General features: G+C 41.0%; 1 protein-coding gene across 40 annotated transcripts in view; it reads right to left on the reverse strand.

Annotated features, from left to right (window-relative positions):
• Positions 1–18,830, reverse strand: part of LOC103015693 (EF-hand calcium-binding domain-containing protein 11-like) — a 229,134-nt gene that overhangs the window by 208,130 nt on the left and 2,174 nt on the right. For 28 of the 40 annotated variants that reach the window (XM_057542735.1, XM_057542734.1, XM_057542740.1 and 25 more), the window contains exons 3-5: positions 16,578–16,623; positions 3,766–3,867; positions 2,797–2,887 (exon numbers count right to left, since the gene is read on the reverse strand). In XM_057542735.1, coding sequence (XP_057398718.1) covers positions 2,797–2,887; positions 3,766–3,867; positions 16,578–16,623 — 239 coding nt within the window. Of the gene's footprint in view, positions 1–897; positions 1,491–2,071; positions 2,100–2,795; positions 2,888–3,765; positions 3,868–16,577; positions 16,624–18,830 lie in introns of those variants that run through there. The other 12 variants (XM_057542743.1, XM_057542758.1, XM_057542753.1 and 9 more) reach the window with 11 other exon arrangements.

Genomic DNA, 18,830 nt, shown 5'->3' on the forward strand with positions numbered 1-18,830 from the left:
AACGGGGCACGAACCCGTGTCCCCTGCATTGGCAGGCGGACTCCCAACCACTGCGCCACCAGGGAAGCCCCTTGAATTTTTAAAAATGTTTTATACATATACTACACAGTTAGGCTTACCCATAACCTTTTTTTTTTTTTTTTTTTTAATCCCCAACCTGATATAGTCTGGGAATTGCTTGTTTATTATTTTTTTTAACATCTTTATTGGAGTATAATTGCTTTACAATGGTGTGTTAGTTTCTGCTTTATAACAAAGTGAGTCAGTTATACATATACATATGTCCCCATATCTCTTCCCTCTTGCGTCTCCCTCCCTCCCTCCCACCCTCCCTATCCCACCCCTCTAGGTGGTCACAGAGCACCGAGCTGATCTCCCTGTGCTATGCAGCTGCTTCCCACTAGCTATCTATTTTACGTTTGGTAGTGTATATATGTCCATGCCACTCTCTCACTTTGTCACAGCTTACCCTTCCCCCTCCCCATATTCTCAAGTCCATTCTCTAGTAGGTCTGTGTCTTTATTCCCGTCTTGCCCCTAGGTTCTTCATGACCATTTTCTTTTTTTTTTCTTAAACCACTGAAACTTTGTACGACTTTTTTCACCAGATTAGAACATTCCATTTTTAACTTATTAAATGTGCAGGTATGAAGGTTTCAATAGGTGTACACATTTTTTAAAAAAGAATCACATTTCCAAATATCTATTTTCAAAAATGCTCTCCCAATAATGTAGGTTTCTTTTGAGAAGCGGTTACTTTTCCACTCACTGTTAAAAGACTGCTTCTACCTTGAACGGCTATATTTAAGTGGATTTTTCAAAATTACACATGCGGTACAAGGGGGCATCTCCTGAAACCACTTAACACAAAAAGGTCAGCAAATTTGGACACTTGTCCTTTTTTTTTTTTTTTAATTTATTTAATTTATTTATTTTTGGCTGCATTAGGTCTTCATTGCTGTGCACGGGCTTTCTCTAGTTGCGGTGAGTGGGGGCTACTCTTCGTTGCGGTGCATGGGTTTCTCATTGCGGTGGCTTCTCCTGTTGTGGAGCACAGGCTCTAAGCACGCCGGCTTCAGTAGTTGCGGTGCGCAGGCTCAGTAGTTGTGGCTCGTGGGCTCTAGAGCACAGGCTCAGTAGTTGTGGCGCACGGGCTTAGTTGCTCCGCGGCATGTGGGATCTTCCTGGACCAGGGCTCGAACCTGTGTCCCCTGCATTGGCAGGCGGATTCTTAACCACTGTGCCACCAGGGAAGACTGACACGTGTCTTTTTGTAAAAGTAAAATGAAGTAATTCTTTTTGTGAAAAACCACCATGTGGTAGAAATACATTGACTTTCATTACTCTTCTCATCACAAAGTGTACACAAGGATGCTACTATATTTTAAAGGTCTTGATGTTCTGGAATCACCTAAGTAATACTGTCCTCGGGCACTTTGTCTGCGCTTGGCTTGAACTCCTTTGCTCTTCAATAGCTTGCTCAATAATCTGCTTGAAAATGATGCAGCAAAAGAATTTCATATATGTCACCGTTAACGACAGTGAGTGCAGATTCTTATTTCAAATAACCTGCTTGATAACTTCTACTGAGCAGGGCTGGCTTCCGGTCAGATTTCATGAAATTACTTTTATCCACATGGGAACACCTGCCAGATGTCCCCCAATATCTGTTCTCTCCTTCTTCCCCAGTATCAGAAACTCCATTTGAGTGCACATGACTGCCCAAAGCAGGGACTACATTTTCCAGACCCACCTCCCCCTTGTAGCTATTCGTGGCCTTGGAACGAAGCTTTGGTCACTGGGATGTAGGAAGAAATAATGGATAGCCTTAAAAGGAGGGGCATATCTTCTGCTCCCTTTCGGCCTACCTAGCTGGAATTCGGGTGTGATGGCTGAAACCTTGGGAGCCACCTTGAAGCAAGAGGGAGAAGCCAGATGCTGAGGCAGCCAAACAACAGGAGGGGAGGAATCTGGGTCCTTCACAGCTGTGTTGCCATCAGATCAGCCCTGGACTCTCCTGTGTTTATTGCTCTCTTTTTTGAGCTTTGTTGTTTTGGGTTTTCTGGCTCTTACTGCTGTACGAAACCCTAATTAACACACCTGGTAACAGGGTTGATGAGGAACTCATGTTAGCAGTCAGAGAAGAGGCAACTCTGCAATTTTCTCTGCAAGCATGTGCTTACACTATTCTTACTACTTTCAATCTGCAGTTTCCTAACGGAAACTGCTTTTAAGCCACTTGCCCATTTTGTCAGAAATAGTTTATAAAGACAACATAATATAATCTTTAAATCTACTTTATCAGGTGTGTGTGAACTGCAACATGGGTCTATAACTTTGAAAACAAACGAAGGAGGGGCCAGCACTGATCAACCCAACTCTACTCTCCAGACAACTCAAGGACCATTTGTAACCCATGTCTGATGAAATACAGACCATGGGAGAACACCAGCATCCATGTTAAATATTAATAAAGCTTCGGGGGGTTTTTTGGTCAATACATAAATACACAAAGAAGTTCTACTTTCTTTCTGCTCCTCTCCACCCCTAGTAACAAATGATTTTTCCACCTTCCTAGTATGCAAGCACTCCACCCACTTTAGAGCCCACTGTCAAGGTGTGGATGGACGAATAGCTAACTATAAAATTCTCTCCTGGATCATGACAATATGCTGTGAGATGAAAATGTTCACTAGTGAAAAATAAGCATAAATGAGTGTTCTCCATAAAACTGAAAACTTGTAAAAGCAAATGGTAAATCAAGGGGTGGGTATACATAAAGATTTTGGCACCTTACCTGAATACCTCGAGAATAATCCTTTCCGATAACTTGGGAGCCACCTGCTTAAATGCTTTTTTGAAATCTTCCAGAGTTAAATATCCACGATCTATTTGAAAGCAGAATACATAACATTCACACACTTCTATCAGCCCCATGAACTGCTATTTCAGCCATAACATTATGAGTGAGACTTTAATCTATTACTAGGAGAAAAGCAGTAATTTATAATTGATTTTACATATAAGGTAATCTGAGATTGTCTCATTGGAAGAATTTGAGAATCTAGTAATACTCTCCCTCAGTACAGTCCCAGATGCTCCTGAAGGTCTCTTCCAGCCCCATCATTTGCTGATTCCCTGAGTCCCAGGTAAGGAACTAAGGGACAGACACTGCAACAATGGCATTAGGCTTCAAGTCTTTGTGAATTGCCAAAATAATTCATTCTTCAAAATTCACATTTTTTTCTTGCTTGGTATTAGAACTATATTATTATTTAGAGGAAAACCATTACAGAAGCCAAAATACTGAACCTGGACTCCACAAGTCTTTCAACCCTGTGTTCTGTGGGGAGGGGGTCTGAAGCTACTCCTCTGGGCCACCCCAGCGTGGGAAAACAATTCCTCCAATTATGTGTGGGTCAAAGGAGGAGTCGGAAAAAAAGGCCTCATGGTCTCCCAAACTTCCATAAGTAGCTCTTCAGCTATATCCCCGCATGGCCAGCCATTCTGTTGTCCCCATTACATTGCAGGCAAATCATAAGTACTGTACAATTATATAACTGTAGATATTATTTCACCCATCGTAAATGTCAAGAATTTAAGATTGTGATGGAGAAAAAAAAATGTACACCAACATCTAAGGTAATAGCTAATGAATACAGTAAAATAACCTTCCAAGTATATTATTTTAGTTACTGAGTATATGTTCCCATTCACAGTTCCTTGATAGCCATTTTTTATATCAAAACACTTTAAAGATACTTACAGTGCCTGTCAAAAGCTGTGAAGATGTGTCTTATTTCATTCCGATATAGTTGAGCTTCCTTCTTTTTCCTTACAATGTCTAAAAACTCCTTAAGTAATATCCCTAAAAGTTGGAAAAAACCAATTTACTGTCTTTCTCTTTAAGAAGGAAACAAAACATAAATGGAAAGTGATACTACCACAAACAAATGTTATCTTAATTTTGGTGAGTAGTATTTATTCATAAAGATCTCTAAAGTCGAAAAGACATTTTCTTAAAGAGCTAAGTAGACTCCACATTAGCAATTGATGGCAGAAAGGGTAGACACTTTCGGAGCTCACTGAGCTCTTCCCGGGGATAAAAGATGATGACCTCGAAAAAGTATGACACTCTTCTCTCTGACAGATCTAACAGACAGGCCCGAAACTACTTATAAAATAAGGTCTCATAATTTTCTTTCCTTATGCGTCTTTGATCCCTTTTTTCCTAGCCAGATGTCATTACGACAGGTTTTTTTCCAGCTGGGAGATCAGGGCGAAGAAGTAGTTTCTCAAAAGTCAATACCAATTGCATACCGCAGATAAAAGTGGAGAGAACATTCCATAAACAATAGCGTTGGCACTGTCCCCAGCCTTAGGTACGCCCCATGACTGTTCTGCAGCCTCAGGCTCTGCTTCCTGTGATTCTCATAATAAAAGAGCCCAGCGTGATCATATGAGATTGGATACTGTGCTTACAATGTCTATTAAAATGAATTCTAATGTGATCTTTGTAGTAGGTTTAAAGAGTGCAGCCAAGAATTTAAACATTCTAGTGAACTGAGCCCCAAATATATGAAAAGAGCAGTTCGTTTTTATATGTCAGGATTTCCATTTAAAAATGTATCACTGTTTTAAAAATAGCCCCAAACCACACAATAACCACGTGCTAATTTTTAAGAACTTGCACCCTTTCCAAAAGGGAATATTTTGGTGAGGTATACTGAACTATACACATTTCCCGAAATAGTTCCAATGGTTTTTTAAAAAGTAGAAAATAGTTTTCTTAATTTTCCACATTTTTCTTATTTGTCGTTAAAGATTTAGAAATTTAAAAAGTCCATCTATCTTTATGTGTTTAAACGATTCTCTTACAACTCTTTAGGACCCACTGGGTGCCAGGCACTGCATTAAGCTCTGGGAATAGAGGGGAAAAGAGAACACACACGATTCCAGTGCCAAGGGAGCCACTGGTCTAGTCACGGAGACGGTGATGATACAGGTTCAATTACAAACGTACACATAATTACAAACTGTGGCGTGTGCAACGAGGGGAAAACAGGAGGTTATAAAACACGTCACAGAAATCCTCCTGTAGAGCAGACTCTGGTGAAGGAGAGATCTCACAGCGGAGGTAATATTTAGGCTAAGCCCTAAATGATGAGAAGATACCAACTGGCTAAAGGTGGGAAGAAGAGCATTCCAGGCCGTGGAAAGAGCACGTGCCAAGGCCATGGGGTGAGAAGTGGGAGAAGTGAAAACAGGCCACAGTGGCTCGAACGCGGTGAAGACGGCGTTGGTGAGGTGGGCAGGGGCCCGAACTCACAGCCCCTGGTGGGCCACAGGAAATAATTTGATTTTTATTTCACTTGCAATAGGAAGTCAATAAAGTTGGAACTGAGAAGTGACATGATCTGATTTAGATTTTGGAAAGATCTCTCTGGCTATTGTTTTGAAAAAGGACTGGGGAGAAAGCAAAATATAAAAAAGGAGACTCGTAAGGATCCTACTGGCAAGAGATGTGGTCACGAGGGTGCGGGCAGTGGGAACGGAGGGCAGTGGAAGGTTCCAGACATACTGCAGAAAAGATGGAGGGTTAGACGTGGTGCATGAGAAAGAAGACGTCAAGAATAAGCCCTAGGTTCTGGCTTGAGTACTAGGTGGTTTGAGGAGTCATTTAAAGAGATGAGAAAGACGAGGGGAAGCAGGATGGGGGCGGTGCTGAGACGGAGTTGCAATTTGGAGATGTTAGCTGTTTGATGCTTTGGAGACAACCAAGAGCAAAAGTCAAGAAAGCAGCAACAGGCGTATCTCCTGGCACCTACCAGAGTGCTTGGCATGTGCTCAATAAATACACATTGTATGGAATTAGCGTCTGGAGCATTTCCCCCCATGGCAGCGGAGGATGTGCAGCGATGCAGCTTTGTGCTCGTCGGGTCCCATGTTAACTATTTGGCCACAAGTCTGCCTGAGACACACTGAGGCAAAGGATTGTCTGCTCTCAAAATTTATCCACAGTGTTTAGTAAGATACCTGCTTGTAGGAGGCGTTCCTCACATGTTTGTTGAATAAGTAAATAAAATCATAGGAAGACGTTATTTCTAGTTTTCAGCAAAAAGCATTAAAATGTGTTTTAAATGCTCTTATAACTCTGTAAATTAATGTCAAAAAGTAGGTCTCTATTTATTCACATAGCCAGCAAAATCGTCACTTTAGAAACCCCAATTTCTTAATACCTATAATACAGTAAAAAACAAACAAAATTCAGAGGAAAAGGAAATGCATGCATAATATTTGCTCTTCATTTAATTGCATCTGATTTCAGGAAACGATAAGAAAAGAAGCACAGTTCCGTGGTTCAATGTGTCATTCAGATTCACAAGAAAACAAAAAGTGCATGAGTGGTGAATGATACATCTTAAACCACATATTCAGAAAACTCATCCGTATTTGGGTCTATAAAGTAGTCAGGTCTTTATTTCATAATCTTGGGGGATAAAAAGCACCTGTTCTTTAGTGTTTCCTAGGAGAAAATATATGTGGATTTCAACTATATGTTTATTACCACTTAAAAAGAAGAAACCATCTAATAATACAAATAACTCTATTTATGTAATCAAGTTCATTCACACTATTTTCCCACAGGCTCGTATACCTTATTTTTTAAAGTCAATATCAAACCACATAAACATATCTCACTGCCCCATCCCCATCCTCTTGTCTTAATCTTCGATGGCAACACATACAAATGCATTCAATACCATGCAAGTCCCTTTTCTAAAAAGGATAGAGAAGTTTCCATTCAGCTGAGCTCTCATGTTGTAGTAGTATGATCACTTTCCAAAGCCAAGGCATAAAGGTTTGCTATTCCTACAGCTCTGTAATGCAAACACATTAATGTAAGTTTTATATGTTTTACTGCTGTTTAAATGGCCTAGAAATAGAGTTCCTACTACTAGCTCCACCTGCCGTCACCATATTCAAACCTAAAATTACCACTTCACAAAGACTTTCCATAATTCTACTGCCACCACATTTCATACCCAATGAGAAATGCATTACCTGTGTCCACCCCTGGAGTGAAAGTATGTTCAGAACATTCTAATTCCAAATACGAGGCTGGGTCTTCTCTGTAAACTGTTCTAGTAATGAAAGTTACCTAAACACACTTTGCTGTAGCTACACGTTGGGATCACAACAGGAACCACGTAGACCTATGTGTCTATCTGTGTTCGTTATTAATCTACAGAAGGTGTTCAGAAACTGCCCGGGTAGCTGGACTCTACCAGTAGTTTTCTTACTTTGTTTTAGCTGTAGGAAAGGTTCTTCTTTCTAAATCAGGAACGCCCAGTGCGTAGAGATGAAGGCAAAGCTATTCGGTTTGGAGTGAGGTGAGCTCCTCACTGTTCCCTCTCCAGCAGTGCCTCTAGAAGTGCCCCCCACAGGACACAGGACTGAGGATCATGCCTCAAAGGCCACTGGGACCAACGATCTTTACGAATCCTTCCAGACTCTGCAAGTCTGTGCATTTTCCATATCACTGAAAGCACTCCCTTCCATTTTATAAACTACTCTTGGCGAAATGGACTCTTCATGTTCTATAATGAATATATATATCTTTTTACTTTCCAATCTACTTAATACATGTGATACAGATATATCATATAGAGAAGTGTTATCTTTTCCCCCTTTTTTGTTTTTAAGCAATTTCCTAGGAAGGTAATCATCTTTCACCACAGGGGTGGATATATTCAAAAAGTCCAACAAAACTATATAAATTTTTCCTTGAAAGTTGTTTTGTTTTGTTTTGTTTTGTGGCTCACAGTTCTAAGTTTCAGGGTCAGTGCGTAGAGAGAAATCCTCTTGAAAATGTAGTCATCTAGTTTCTGGCTATCGCAGTGAGCCTAAATTAGAAACTGCAGTAAACCTGGGAGAATGAAGGAGAAAATAATAAAAATGCCAAGTTTTTTAGACTGGAAGTCTGGTCCTGGATTTAGTAGAAAAGAGAGGGCTCACACTCATTGGGCCATCTATTAATTTTTCCAGGGATTGAAAATGCCTAAAAATGAGGGCTTAAAAGGATTAAGTGGCCTTTTAAAAGGTATAATGCAAGCCTTTTCTAGTTTGAGAAATAAAATTCAAATTATGACTTTTGGAGGCCATGCAGGGAAAAAAAAAAAAGATAGAATGTGTTTGCATAAAAAGATTGTAAGGACAGAAGGGCTTTCGTGGCATCAAGAGCAGTGAGTTGTCACAGTAAGATGGGTAAGTAAATTCAGAGGGCTAATATTTTCTTCCAGCTACACGCATAAGAGTAGGGGCAGGAAGAGAAAAGAATCCACCTTAATAGAAGAAAGCAAGTTTTACTCTATCATTGGGAGGGAAACGAGGAAGAGTAAAAACAGGTTACAGCAGAATAGAGAAATCTGAACCAACGAAACCTTATTCCTACCAAACGTGGACGGGAATCGTTATCTTTTTTTATCATGCACATCTCCTGCTCATAACCCTTCAAACGTTCCTCAGCGTTAGCAGTGCAAAGCCCCGATCCCTTATTCTGGAGTTTAAAGCTTCACTCTTCCTTCCAGGTAAACTGGTCCTTAAATCTCCCCCTCTCCAACTCCCAGCTTCCCTCAGGGCTGCTCGCTGGTGGGCAGCTGGCTTGCAGCGCACCGCACTCCCTGCGGCAGCGGGAGAAAGCAGCACTCCGCGGGGGGCCGGGGGTTCCGTTGCCGGCAGGACTTGATACCAACACAGGGACAGCTGAGGAGCACTCTGGGCCTGCAAATCTGAGAGAGGGACCGGCAAGAGGGCGCGCTGTAAAACGGGGGGCAGGGATCTGAGAGAAGAGGGTGAGACGCTTGGGGGTAGGGGGTCTGTAGGAGAAACCCCACAGGGCCAGCATGCAGAAAGAGCCCCTACGGAGGAGAAGAAAGTGCGGACCTGTGATGGAGGGTGAGTGATAAAGCCCCTCCTCTGGACCATGAACAGACACCTCGGCAAAGTCTCCAGGACATGACAGGCAACGTTTGCACGGGCGTGGACCGCGCGGGGAAGTCTAAATTGGCACGGAGCTCTGCATCCACGCTGGCACCAGCAGAGCCCAGGGAGCACCAGGAGCCGGAGGACAAGCTCGCAGCTGGCATCTGCCTTCAATCATTCGCCCTGTTCTCCTCTTTGCTTCTCCACCTTTTGCAAACCCCACCCAGCCTTCCGCATCCGGCTCTGGCCCACACCTCGGGCAGGAAGGGAGTGCCGCTCCCTTCGAAACTCTTACAGGTCTTCTTGTCTATTGTGTTCGTGTGACATCTGGCCATCACAGAAGTGACGATACTTCTTTCATCTTCCCTATCACATATGACATTTTTAAAAAGTGTCGGGCTTCCCTGGTGGCGCAGCGGTTGAGAATCTGCCTGCCAATGCAGGGGACACGGGTTCGAGCCCCGGTCTGGGAAGATCCCACATGCCGCAGAGCAACTAGGCCCGTGAGCCACAACTACTGAGCCTGCGCGTCTGGAGCCTGTGCTCCGCAACAAGAGAGGCCACGACAGTGAGAGGCCCGCGCACCGCGATGAAGAGTGGCCTCCGCTTGCCACAACTAGAGAAAGCCCTCGCACAGAAACGAAGACCCAACACAGCCAAAAATAAATATAAATTAAAAAAAATTAAAAAAAAAAAAAGTGTCTTTAGGTCAGTGTCTCCTAATTCTTTTTTACCCCTACAAGAAAACTTACTCATCATCTTTAAATGGGGAATTAAATACATTAATTGAGAAGGGAATATCTGTGGGTGATACCACAAAATGGTCCTATGATTTCAAGATAAGTATAATATGTATGTGTTTCCTGATGATAGAAATGAAGAGGTCAACTGAAATCTGAAGTCAAACAGCAGCCTGCTACACCTGCTATACCGTGGCCTCAGTTCCTTAGGTAGGAGCCCAAAACAACAAAATATACACAAAAGAAATACAAAAAATGTGTTTACAATATAACTTAAAAGACTAGAAAACAGACATTTAAATTTAGGAAAAGAATACTTTTATAGTCAACTATCTGGCTCAAAACAACTCAGCCAAGATAGCAATGAATAAAAGCCATTAACCTCATCATCCACAAATTATTTTCCAGTTAAACTGACCCTGGATAGCATGACTGAGTCAAACAGTCCATCATCACCATTGTAATGAATCAATCTCTTGATTTTTCCATTGTTTAAAGTTGCAGGTTAAAAGTAAGCTCCTGGAAAGCTTTTTTTTTTTCTAAGTATGAAAGTAAAATATGTTCAGTGTGTTGAAAGGGCAACAATATAAAAAAAACAGAAAGAAAGGGGAGAAAAAAAGCATGATCTAATCACACAGTGGAAACAAAATTCTGATATACTTTGTTCTGGTTTTTTCCCTCAAGCATATTTTATATAGCTCTGGGATAAAAACACGCAGACAGCTGTGTGAGAATGCAGTGGGGCGATGTGCATTGGGCAGATTAAGCAAAAGTCTTATAAATCTTAGCTGTTGTTATTCATATAAAATGCTCTACGATTTATCCCACAATGAAGTCAAACCATCTGAGATCACACATGGTCTTGCCCTTCATAGAACTGCCCAGACACGTTTGGCATTAAACCACTGGCCTATGCTGAAGAAAGTTCAAGAAACAGCCTTACAGACTTCATTCACTACTGTATTTATTGAACAGTTTGTGGACGTCAGTGTCCAGTTATTGGTCTCTCCTCCATGAGACATCGTGCGGGAAACATCCCACATCGGGGAAAACTATGTCTCTCTGGAAAAGGAGTTTCTGTGGTGTGGGTGCTGACATCTGCACTTGGCTGTGATTCCCTATTTGATCTGGACACTCAGTAGCTCGGAACCAAATTTGACATCAACCTCTAGCGGCTGCACAGAACCTTGTGATTTGTCTTTTGTGTACTGACCCACTCCTGATTTCAACTCATTCATTAAGTTCCCAGGACAATGAAGACTGGCCTCAGCTCCATCAATATGATCCATGACACTATTAACCGCAAGGGAAGGGTTTATCAAATGGTTGAGAGTGTAAGCTTGGAGATTACACGACTGTGGTCTGCTACTTACTAGCTAGCTGGGTCACCCTGCACAGATTACTTAACCTCTCTAAGCTTCAGGATTGTTTTAACTTATAAAATGGGACAAACCTAACATAGAGTTGTATTAAATTTAACAATCCATGCATAATACTCATCACAGAGTCTGCACATGGTAAACACTCAAGGAATCAAAGCTATAATTATTATCTATAATAATAATAAATACTGTAACACATGTAAAAGTATCTTATAAACCAATAAAGAACCATCAAATGCCAGGATTAAGATTTTTTATTCCTCTCTGGAGCTCAGTTTCATCATTTTAAAAAAGGAAATATATGACTGTTTTCTAGGCTCTTCTAGTTGCAAACTTCTTTCATTTTCTATAGTTAGAGGAGATATGAAATGTTCTATACCCTTAGAGAACAGAAATAAAACCCTCTAAAATTAGGTAGCAATAGTGTGTATTGGAACCAATCCCAACACTGATCTGTTGCTTCCTTAAACAAGTGGCTTGATTTTTTTTTTTCTCCCATTAATATAATTCCTTGTTCCTGGTGCCTAAACAGTTTTTGCTTATACTCACGTGCTTGTTAAGTTACAGGCATTAAAAATGTCATTGACACCTTTTTGCTACTCATTCTGGCTGCCCTCAAATTCTCCCAGTGTGACTTTCCCTGAGACATCCTACTCTTCTAATGGCTTTGTCTTAACTTTCCACTCTTTTTAATTTCCACAAGGAACCTCTACAGAAACGACCCACCTTTCAGAGAGACCTTGGGAAGCAGGGTCTGGGCATCCAGGTTTAGGTACTGTATGAAATGTGTGCATCGTCAGGGCTGTGCCCTGTCAGGCTCAATCCAGGATGTGAGTCTGGACCTTCCCCCAGGAAGCTGGGCAGCAAATGGGCTCTGTGTGGAGGGTCCTTTGGGGTTGCATGCTGGAGATGTGGCACAACCTTGTCTGGATGTAAGAAGAGCTACACCTAGTGGGAGAATTCCCAAGTCACAGCTACTCAGAAGAACTTTGGGAAGTTGATTACCTGAATAAATAGCTCCCAGAAAGCCAAGGCCAACCTTTCAGTTCTTCAAGATTAAAACATTAAGGAGAGAGATAATATATTTGGTAAAATAATCTGTGTATAAACTCTCTTCCTGTAAGAAAAATAACATGTAAATGTGACTCATGTCACTGAAGGGAGAAAAGAAGGAGCTGGTCTGAAATTGGTTGACTACTAACAGTCCTAATGAAAAAATTTTATGTTAGCAGCATTCAGAGTTCAGCAGTGACTTCTTGCTAAGATGGCTATTTTACTCTTTCCCTGGGATGTCTGTGGTCTTGAGTCTCCCCTTTCAAGGGGACATGAATTGAAGCTAAGTCTACTCCTTTAATCATGAAGAAAGTGATGCTTTGAGAAAGTTAATCTGCTGTTGATATCAGGACCAGAAGAGGAAGGGAAAAGCCTGGAAGCTTGTAGACTAAGGAAACCCCTTTCACAGTAATTTTGGAGCAAGGTACTAAGCACCTACACTTTGATCTCGTTCCTCCAACCCAATCTTCCCTTGAATTTCTCAGATGACTAATTTACTTTGTAACCTTTTGAAATATACTTAAAAATTAAGTATTAGGAAAAGATGCTGTGACAGGAAGCATCCTAATGATCTGATGGGGAAGTGGATGTGAGAGTACCTATAATATCCCTGATATTAAATGCAAGGGACGTGCATACGGGAGCAGGTCCTGGAGCACATCACCAAAGTCAGAAAGCCCTCATAGGGAAGCCTACTTTCAGCATCAAAAACTCCAGTTCTGAAGCAATCCTTAGACTATTATGAATTGGAGAAAATGTCCCATAATAAGGCAGTCTTCATTATACATAAGAGAACTCAGGTGTGAGATAGGCCACATGAAGGGAATGTAGAGAACCTCGTTCAAAACCTAAAGCTTTAATGTACATCAGAACTAATATTAAAAGGAAGCTCCATGGGTTTCCCTGGTGGCGCAGTGGTTGAGAATCTGCCTGCCAATGCAGGGGACACGGGTTCGAGCCCTGGTCTGGGAAGATCCCACATGCCGCGGAGCAACAGGGCCCGTGAGCCACAATTACTGAGCCTGCACGTCTGGAGCCTGTGCTCCGCAACAAGAGAGGCCGCGACGGTGAGAGGCCCGCGCACCGCGATGAAGAGTGGCCCCTGCTTGCCACAGCTAGAGAAAGCCCTCGCACAGAAACGAAGACCCAACACAGCCATAAATAAATTAATTAATTTTAAAAAAAAAAAAAAAAAAAGGAAGCTCCATGACTGCAAAAATGTGAGAACTGTTTCTGCAGGAAGTCCAAATCCAAGCATTAGAGAACTCAGGAAGGAGAGGAAATGTTCATGAAATTTACAAAACACCTCCAGCCTCAAGTCAACCCTCTCTCAAACATCAGAAAAAAAGAAAAAGCAGGGGAGGAAGCTAACAACGGCATGCTTGGAAGATCCTTTTGCCACAGACCAGTCCTCACTTTATATCAGAGCACTCACATTCAAGAGAAACCTTTAGAATGTAATGAAGGTGGGAAAACCTTCTGCCAGAATTTACCCTTCAATGTACATCAAGTGACCCATAGAGAAACCATATGAATGTAACACATGCATGTAAGTCATATTTTACTAAATGTGATATAATACACATGGGGGGAAAACTCAGGATATTGAACGTGGAAGGTTTTTTCGGAAGTCAACCTTTACATCAGAGAACTCACTACACCTGTAAAGAACGTGGGTAACCTTTCTTCCAGAATAACACCTGTCGGTACATCAAAGAACTGGTTAAGGAAAGAAAACCTTCCGTGTGAAGTCAAATCCCTAATTCAGAACCAAAGAACACACATAAGGGAGAAAATCTCCGGGAATAATGAATTTGAGAGTGCTTTTGGCAAACTACACGTATTTATGTAGAAACGCTACATAAACAAGAGCAGCGTAAGACATGCATCCAGACAGAATCACTCACTGACTCTCAGGGGACTCCTAAAGGAGAGAAACCCTAACAATGCAAAAAATGCAGGAAATCCTTCTGCCAGAGGACAGAAATCTTTATAGACTGGAATATTCACATAGAAACCCAGAGAAAATATGTAAGGAAGGCTTCACCAAGAAGTTGCAACCTAAACTGAACAGCAAAGAAACAACATTTGAATACTTTGAAAGTGTGAAAATTTTTAACATGAAATTTAAAGCCTGGGGAAATTCCATCAAGTTAGGGAGTTATGTCAAAAACACCTTCTCCTAGCAATAATATTGTTCGAAAAGTCATGTTTAATATGTGATACCAAACCTGTATCCAAAAAATAATCTAGTAAACTCTTCTGTAAACCCAAAATTTGTACATAAAAAGATTTGTAAAAAGAAAAACGTCAAGCCAGTCTAAAGGACACAGGAGCCAGCTCAAAGAGGCACTCAATGGCCAAATCTGTGGTAAGTGGAGCACTAAAATAACTAAGTATAGTAATGAATTATAAATCATTAAAAACATACAAATTCATGAGTCCATACTGATAAAAGAGAGATGGACTGATCAATCAAGCAGACGGGAAGTCGCTTGCTTATAGTAAAAATGCCAAGGGCTAACTGAAAGAGGCACTGGGATTATAAAATCATTACTTTGCAATCATACAGCAAAAACTGGATCAGACAAGAATCACAAATGGATACCAAATCCAGGCAGAAATTGTGATGAGAAGCAGAATATCTGCAACGTCAAACGTGTCTCTCCACAGGCTGCTGATTAGTTGCAAGGGAAGAAAATATAAAGAGAAATAATACAATGGAGAAATCCGACAACGTCTTGACCGGTGATAAAATTAGTATCTACGAGAGACAGACAGACATCGTGTGCCTCCAGATGTGGCGCCCTGAGAGGGACATATCGCCCAAATGGGATTCTGGCTGAGGGTGCTTAACCTCAACCTACTTACAGAGAAACGCCATGCAAACACAAGATGAGGGCTGTTCCTAAAAAAAGGAAACCATGAGGGGTGGGCTATTTCCTCAAAAATAACAATGTTGTAAAAAGGCAAAAAAAAAAAAAAAAAAAAAAGTCTATAGAAATATCCCAGATTAAAAGAGGCTAAAGAGACATGATACCAAGGACTAATTCCTGTATTAAATGAGGAAAGATGCTAATAAGGACATAATTAGATCAAGTGACAACATTGCAATATAGACGGTAAAGCAGATAAAGACAAGTGTCAATATAAACTTATGATGGGTGTGCTGTGGTTATGAACAGCTCAGCGACAGGATGGAGAAGAGGCAGAAAGTGCAGAAGAGAAGGTAGATGGGGTAAAATATGAACAGTAAGTGAATCTGGCTAAAGGGTATACAGCTATTCTCTGTACTATTTTTATTTTGCAACTTTCCGTAAGCCTTAAATTACATCCCCCCAAAAAGTAATTTTTGAAAAGCCAATTCAGCATGCTCTGGACCCTATCTCCTCAAACAATAGGTAGTTATCTCTCTGTCTCATTTGCCTCTTCCCTCTTCACTAGATCATTCTGCTAAGCTTAGAAACATCTTCTTTGTGTTCCAAAAAAAAGCAAACAAAAGCAAAGCAAACAGCTCTTGATCCACAGCTACTGGACCCACTGAAAGACTTATCTACTCACATTGTCACTTTGCCACTTTTCCTTTATCTTCAAACCACTGCAGCCTGGCCTCTGCTCCCATCACGTAATGACACTGCTCTTCCTAAAATCACCTGACACCCCCGGGTTGCCAGCTCCACGGATCCTCTTCAGTTCTTTTGCTACTTAACCTTTCAACAGCATTGGACACTGTTGACCAAACCTCTTCCTTGGAATAGTCACTTCTCTTGGCTTTTGATCAAATACTCTTGATTTTCCTCTGGCCCCTCTGCCCCTCCTAAGCCTCCTTTGCCGTCTCTTCATCCCCTACTTGACTTTTAATGGTTATAGTTCCTACGGGTCTCAGTCTCTCCCTCAAGGCGTCTCATCCACTCCCATGGCTTCAAAACCATCCAAACGCTGATGACTCTCAAACTTATTTCTGTGGCCCAGATCTTTCCTCTGAATTCCATACTCATACAGCTCAACTGCCTTGACATCATTGACCGAAACCTCTCAAACTCAACATATTCAAAATTGAATTCTTGCACTCCCCAGACCCTAAATCTTCTCCCCCAGTCTTCCCATTTCAGGAAGTGCCACTTCCACTCACTCAGCTGCTTAAGTCAGAAAACCTAGATCATCCGCGGGATGTTGAAATTACCAGCAACATTTTTTCTTTATGCTTTTCAGGGGTTTAAAATTTTCCTACAATAAACATACGCTTATGAATACATTAATTAACTAAAATTAAAAGAACCAAACCTCGTTCTTTTTGGGTAATCAGAAACAAAACAAAGATTTGCTTAATCATAATGCTTTATAGCCTCTATATTTGTTCTTAGCTGTAGTTTCATGAATGTCTAAATAAGAGTACTAAAAATTAACTTTCACATTACCGGAAGTGTTTGGATCTACTGAGGACATCACAGCATCAGCTTCTATCTAGAGAAGAAAAAAGCATAAGATATACAATTTCATCAAATGTTTTCACAGTACAAGTTCTTAATTCCTGGGGTGCGGGGAAGGAATGTATTTTATGAGAAACCAACTTTGTTGAATCCAGCAGACAAGTAATATCACAGAACAGCTATAATAGTCATTTTTCTCTTCTATTAATAAGATACCAGATGCTAATATACTACAGACTCTAATGGCCCCCAAAACTTTATTGCATTGACCAAAACAGTTTGGTCATATAGATTCAACTTGGCTGTCACATGTACAGCATAACCTAAAAGGTAACATTTCTGTTTTAGACAAATACAAGCAATTGTTACAATGGCCTCTATGGGTTTACTTAAAAATTTTTTCCTGACTCTAATAGTAACATGATGTAGAAAACATGAAAAATATGTTTTAATTATGAAGAAAAACATCTAAAACACCAGCCATCCAGTGAAAACCATTGTTAACATTTAGGCCTAGTACAGCTTTTTTTCCCCCCCTCCATGCATTTTTAAACTATTTGAGAATACACTGTATATTAAGTTTGGGGACCTGCCTTCACTAAATATTAAAACATAAGCATTTTCCCACATGGTTAAGAGAGCTTTATAAACATCATGGAATTAGAACCTTGGCAACATCTGATGTAGCTTCTCCACCTTGGATTCCATGCCTTGCACTTCCCTGGTTCCTCCTGCCCCTCCCAGACAACCAGTTCCCAGTGCATCTTCTTCATGGAGTCCCCACCGACCCTTAAATGTGGGCACTCCCCCCGTGTTCTCCCCTCAGGACACTGCCCTTCACACGCCGCACACTCCTCTTGGGCAATGCCCCCTCAGTCTCATGTTTTGAGCTACCACCTGTGAGGAATCCCTAATTTATCTCTAGCCCTCACCTCTCCACCCAACTTCAGATTCCTACATCTAAGGGAGGTGGCACAATCTGAGAGCAGATCTTTACCACCATCACCTCAACACCCAGCACAGCACTTAAAAAAGGAATGCACTTGGGGTGCTTGTAGCCTCCTCGAACTTAATATGCCCCAATCCGAACTCACTGCCTTTCCCCCAAACCTACTCCTTCTGAATTTTCTTATTTTCTTATCCCTTCAGTCCTGTTGTCACATCACTCTGATACGGCCACCACAGGCAACCGTGAATCACCAAGGCATAACTTCTCCCACCACCACAAAGCTCTCCCAGACACTTCATATCAGAGTCTACCTCCGCTGCTCTAAATGATGCCCAGATTCCTATTAAAGTTACTACAGAATTAGACCCTTCTCCTTGCCCTCCTCCCTTTCTGTTCTTAATCTCTTCTCTTAGTATTTATCAGAGTTTCATAAGTCTCTCTACACTAAACTGTGAACTATTTCAAAGTAGGGTCTATGTTTATTCACCTTCATATTTCTAGCAACTAGCAAGTGCTCCTTTGATTAAATGGGAACACAATAAATTTCATTCTGTAAACATTTTCATGAATGCAGAAGTGATTTATTATTTTAGTGCCTTACTGCTTCATGACCTGCATTCAGTAAATATTTCATTTGCTGAAAAGCAATGTTTAAAAATAAAACCCCAAACCTCAACCCATTATAAGAGGAAAAATCTGTTAAATTTCACAGAGGGAATACATTAAGCGTCACTTAATAAAACTTCATGATTGTTACAAATGATTGTTAAGTGTATAAGTGATTTGCTATATCAGTATTTCACTGTTTAGCGATCTGCAGTAAACAAGCATTTCCTTTGATTAAAAAATAAAATCCAAAACCTCAACCAAAAGTAAAAATCTGTTAAATTTGATGGTGTGTATGTATGTATGTTACCATATCACTGTACTTGTCATTAAATTTCTCACTTACATGTTCTAAAATTAAAATCAAGTAAGTAGATCCAAAGGTGATAAAGGTAGAATGAGACCAGATATCTTTCCAGCTGAACCTGGGTTAAATTCAATGCTTCAAAAGCTGAGTCCCCTTAGCTGACCTGCTCTGGAATTCCAGCTGAAATGATTGCAGGTTAACAGGAGAGCTGCAATTTCTGGGAGCCAGCCCTGAAGCTCCATAATCAACCTCTCAGTAACTAAGCAACCCCTAGCAGTTGAACCTACCTGGGTGGTTCATGGGACATATTTATATCAACAGAACATATTAACAATGAAGTTGTAATACACTTAAGCATAATGAAGAACAGAGAAGTGGG

This window comes from Balaenoptera acutorostrata, chromosome 3, assembly GCF_949987535.1.
Source record: "Balaenoptera acutorostrata chromosome 3, mBalAcu1.1, whole genome shotgun sequence".
Classification (NCBI taxonomy): Eukaryota; Metazoa; Chordata; class Mammalia; order Artiodactyla; family Balaenopteridae; genus Balaenoptera; species Balaenoptera acutorostrata.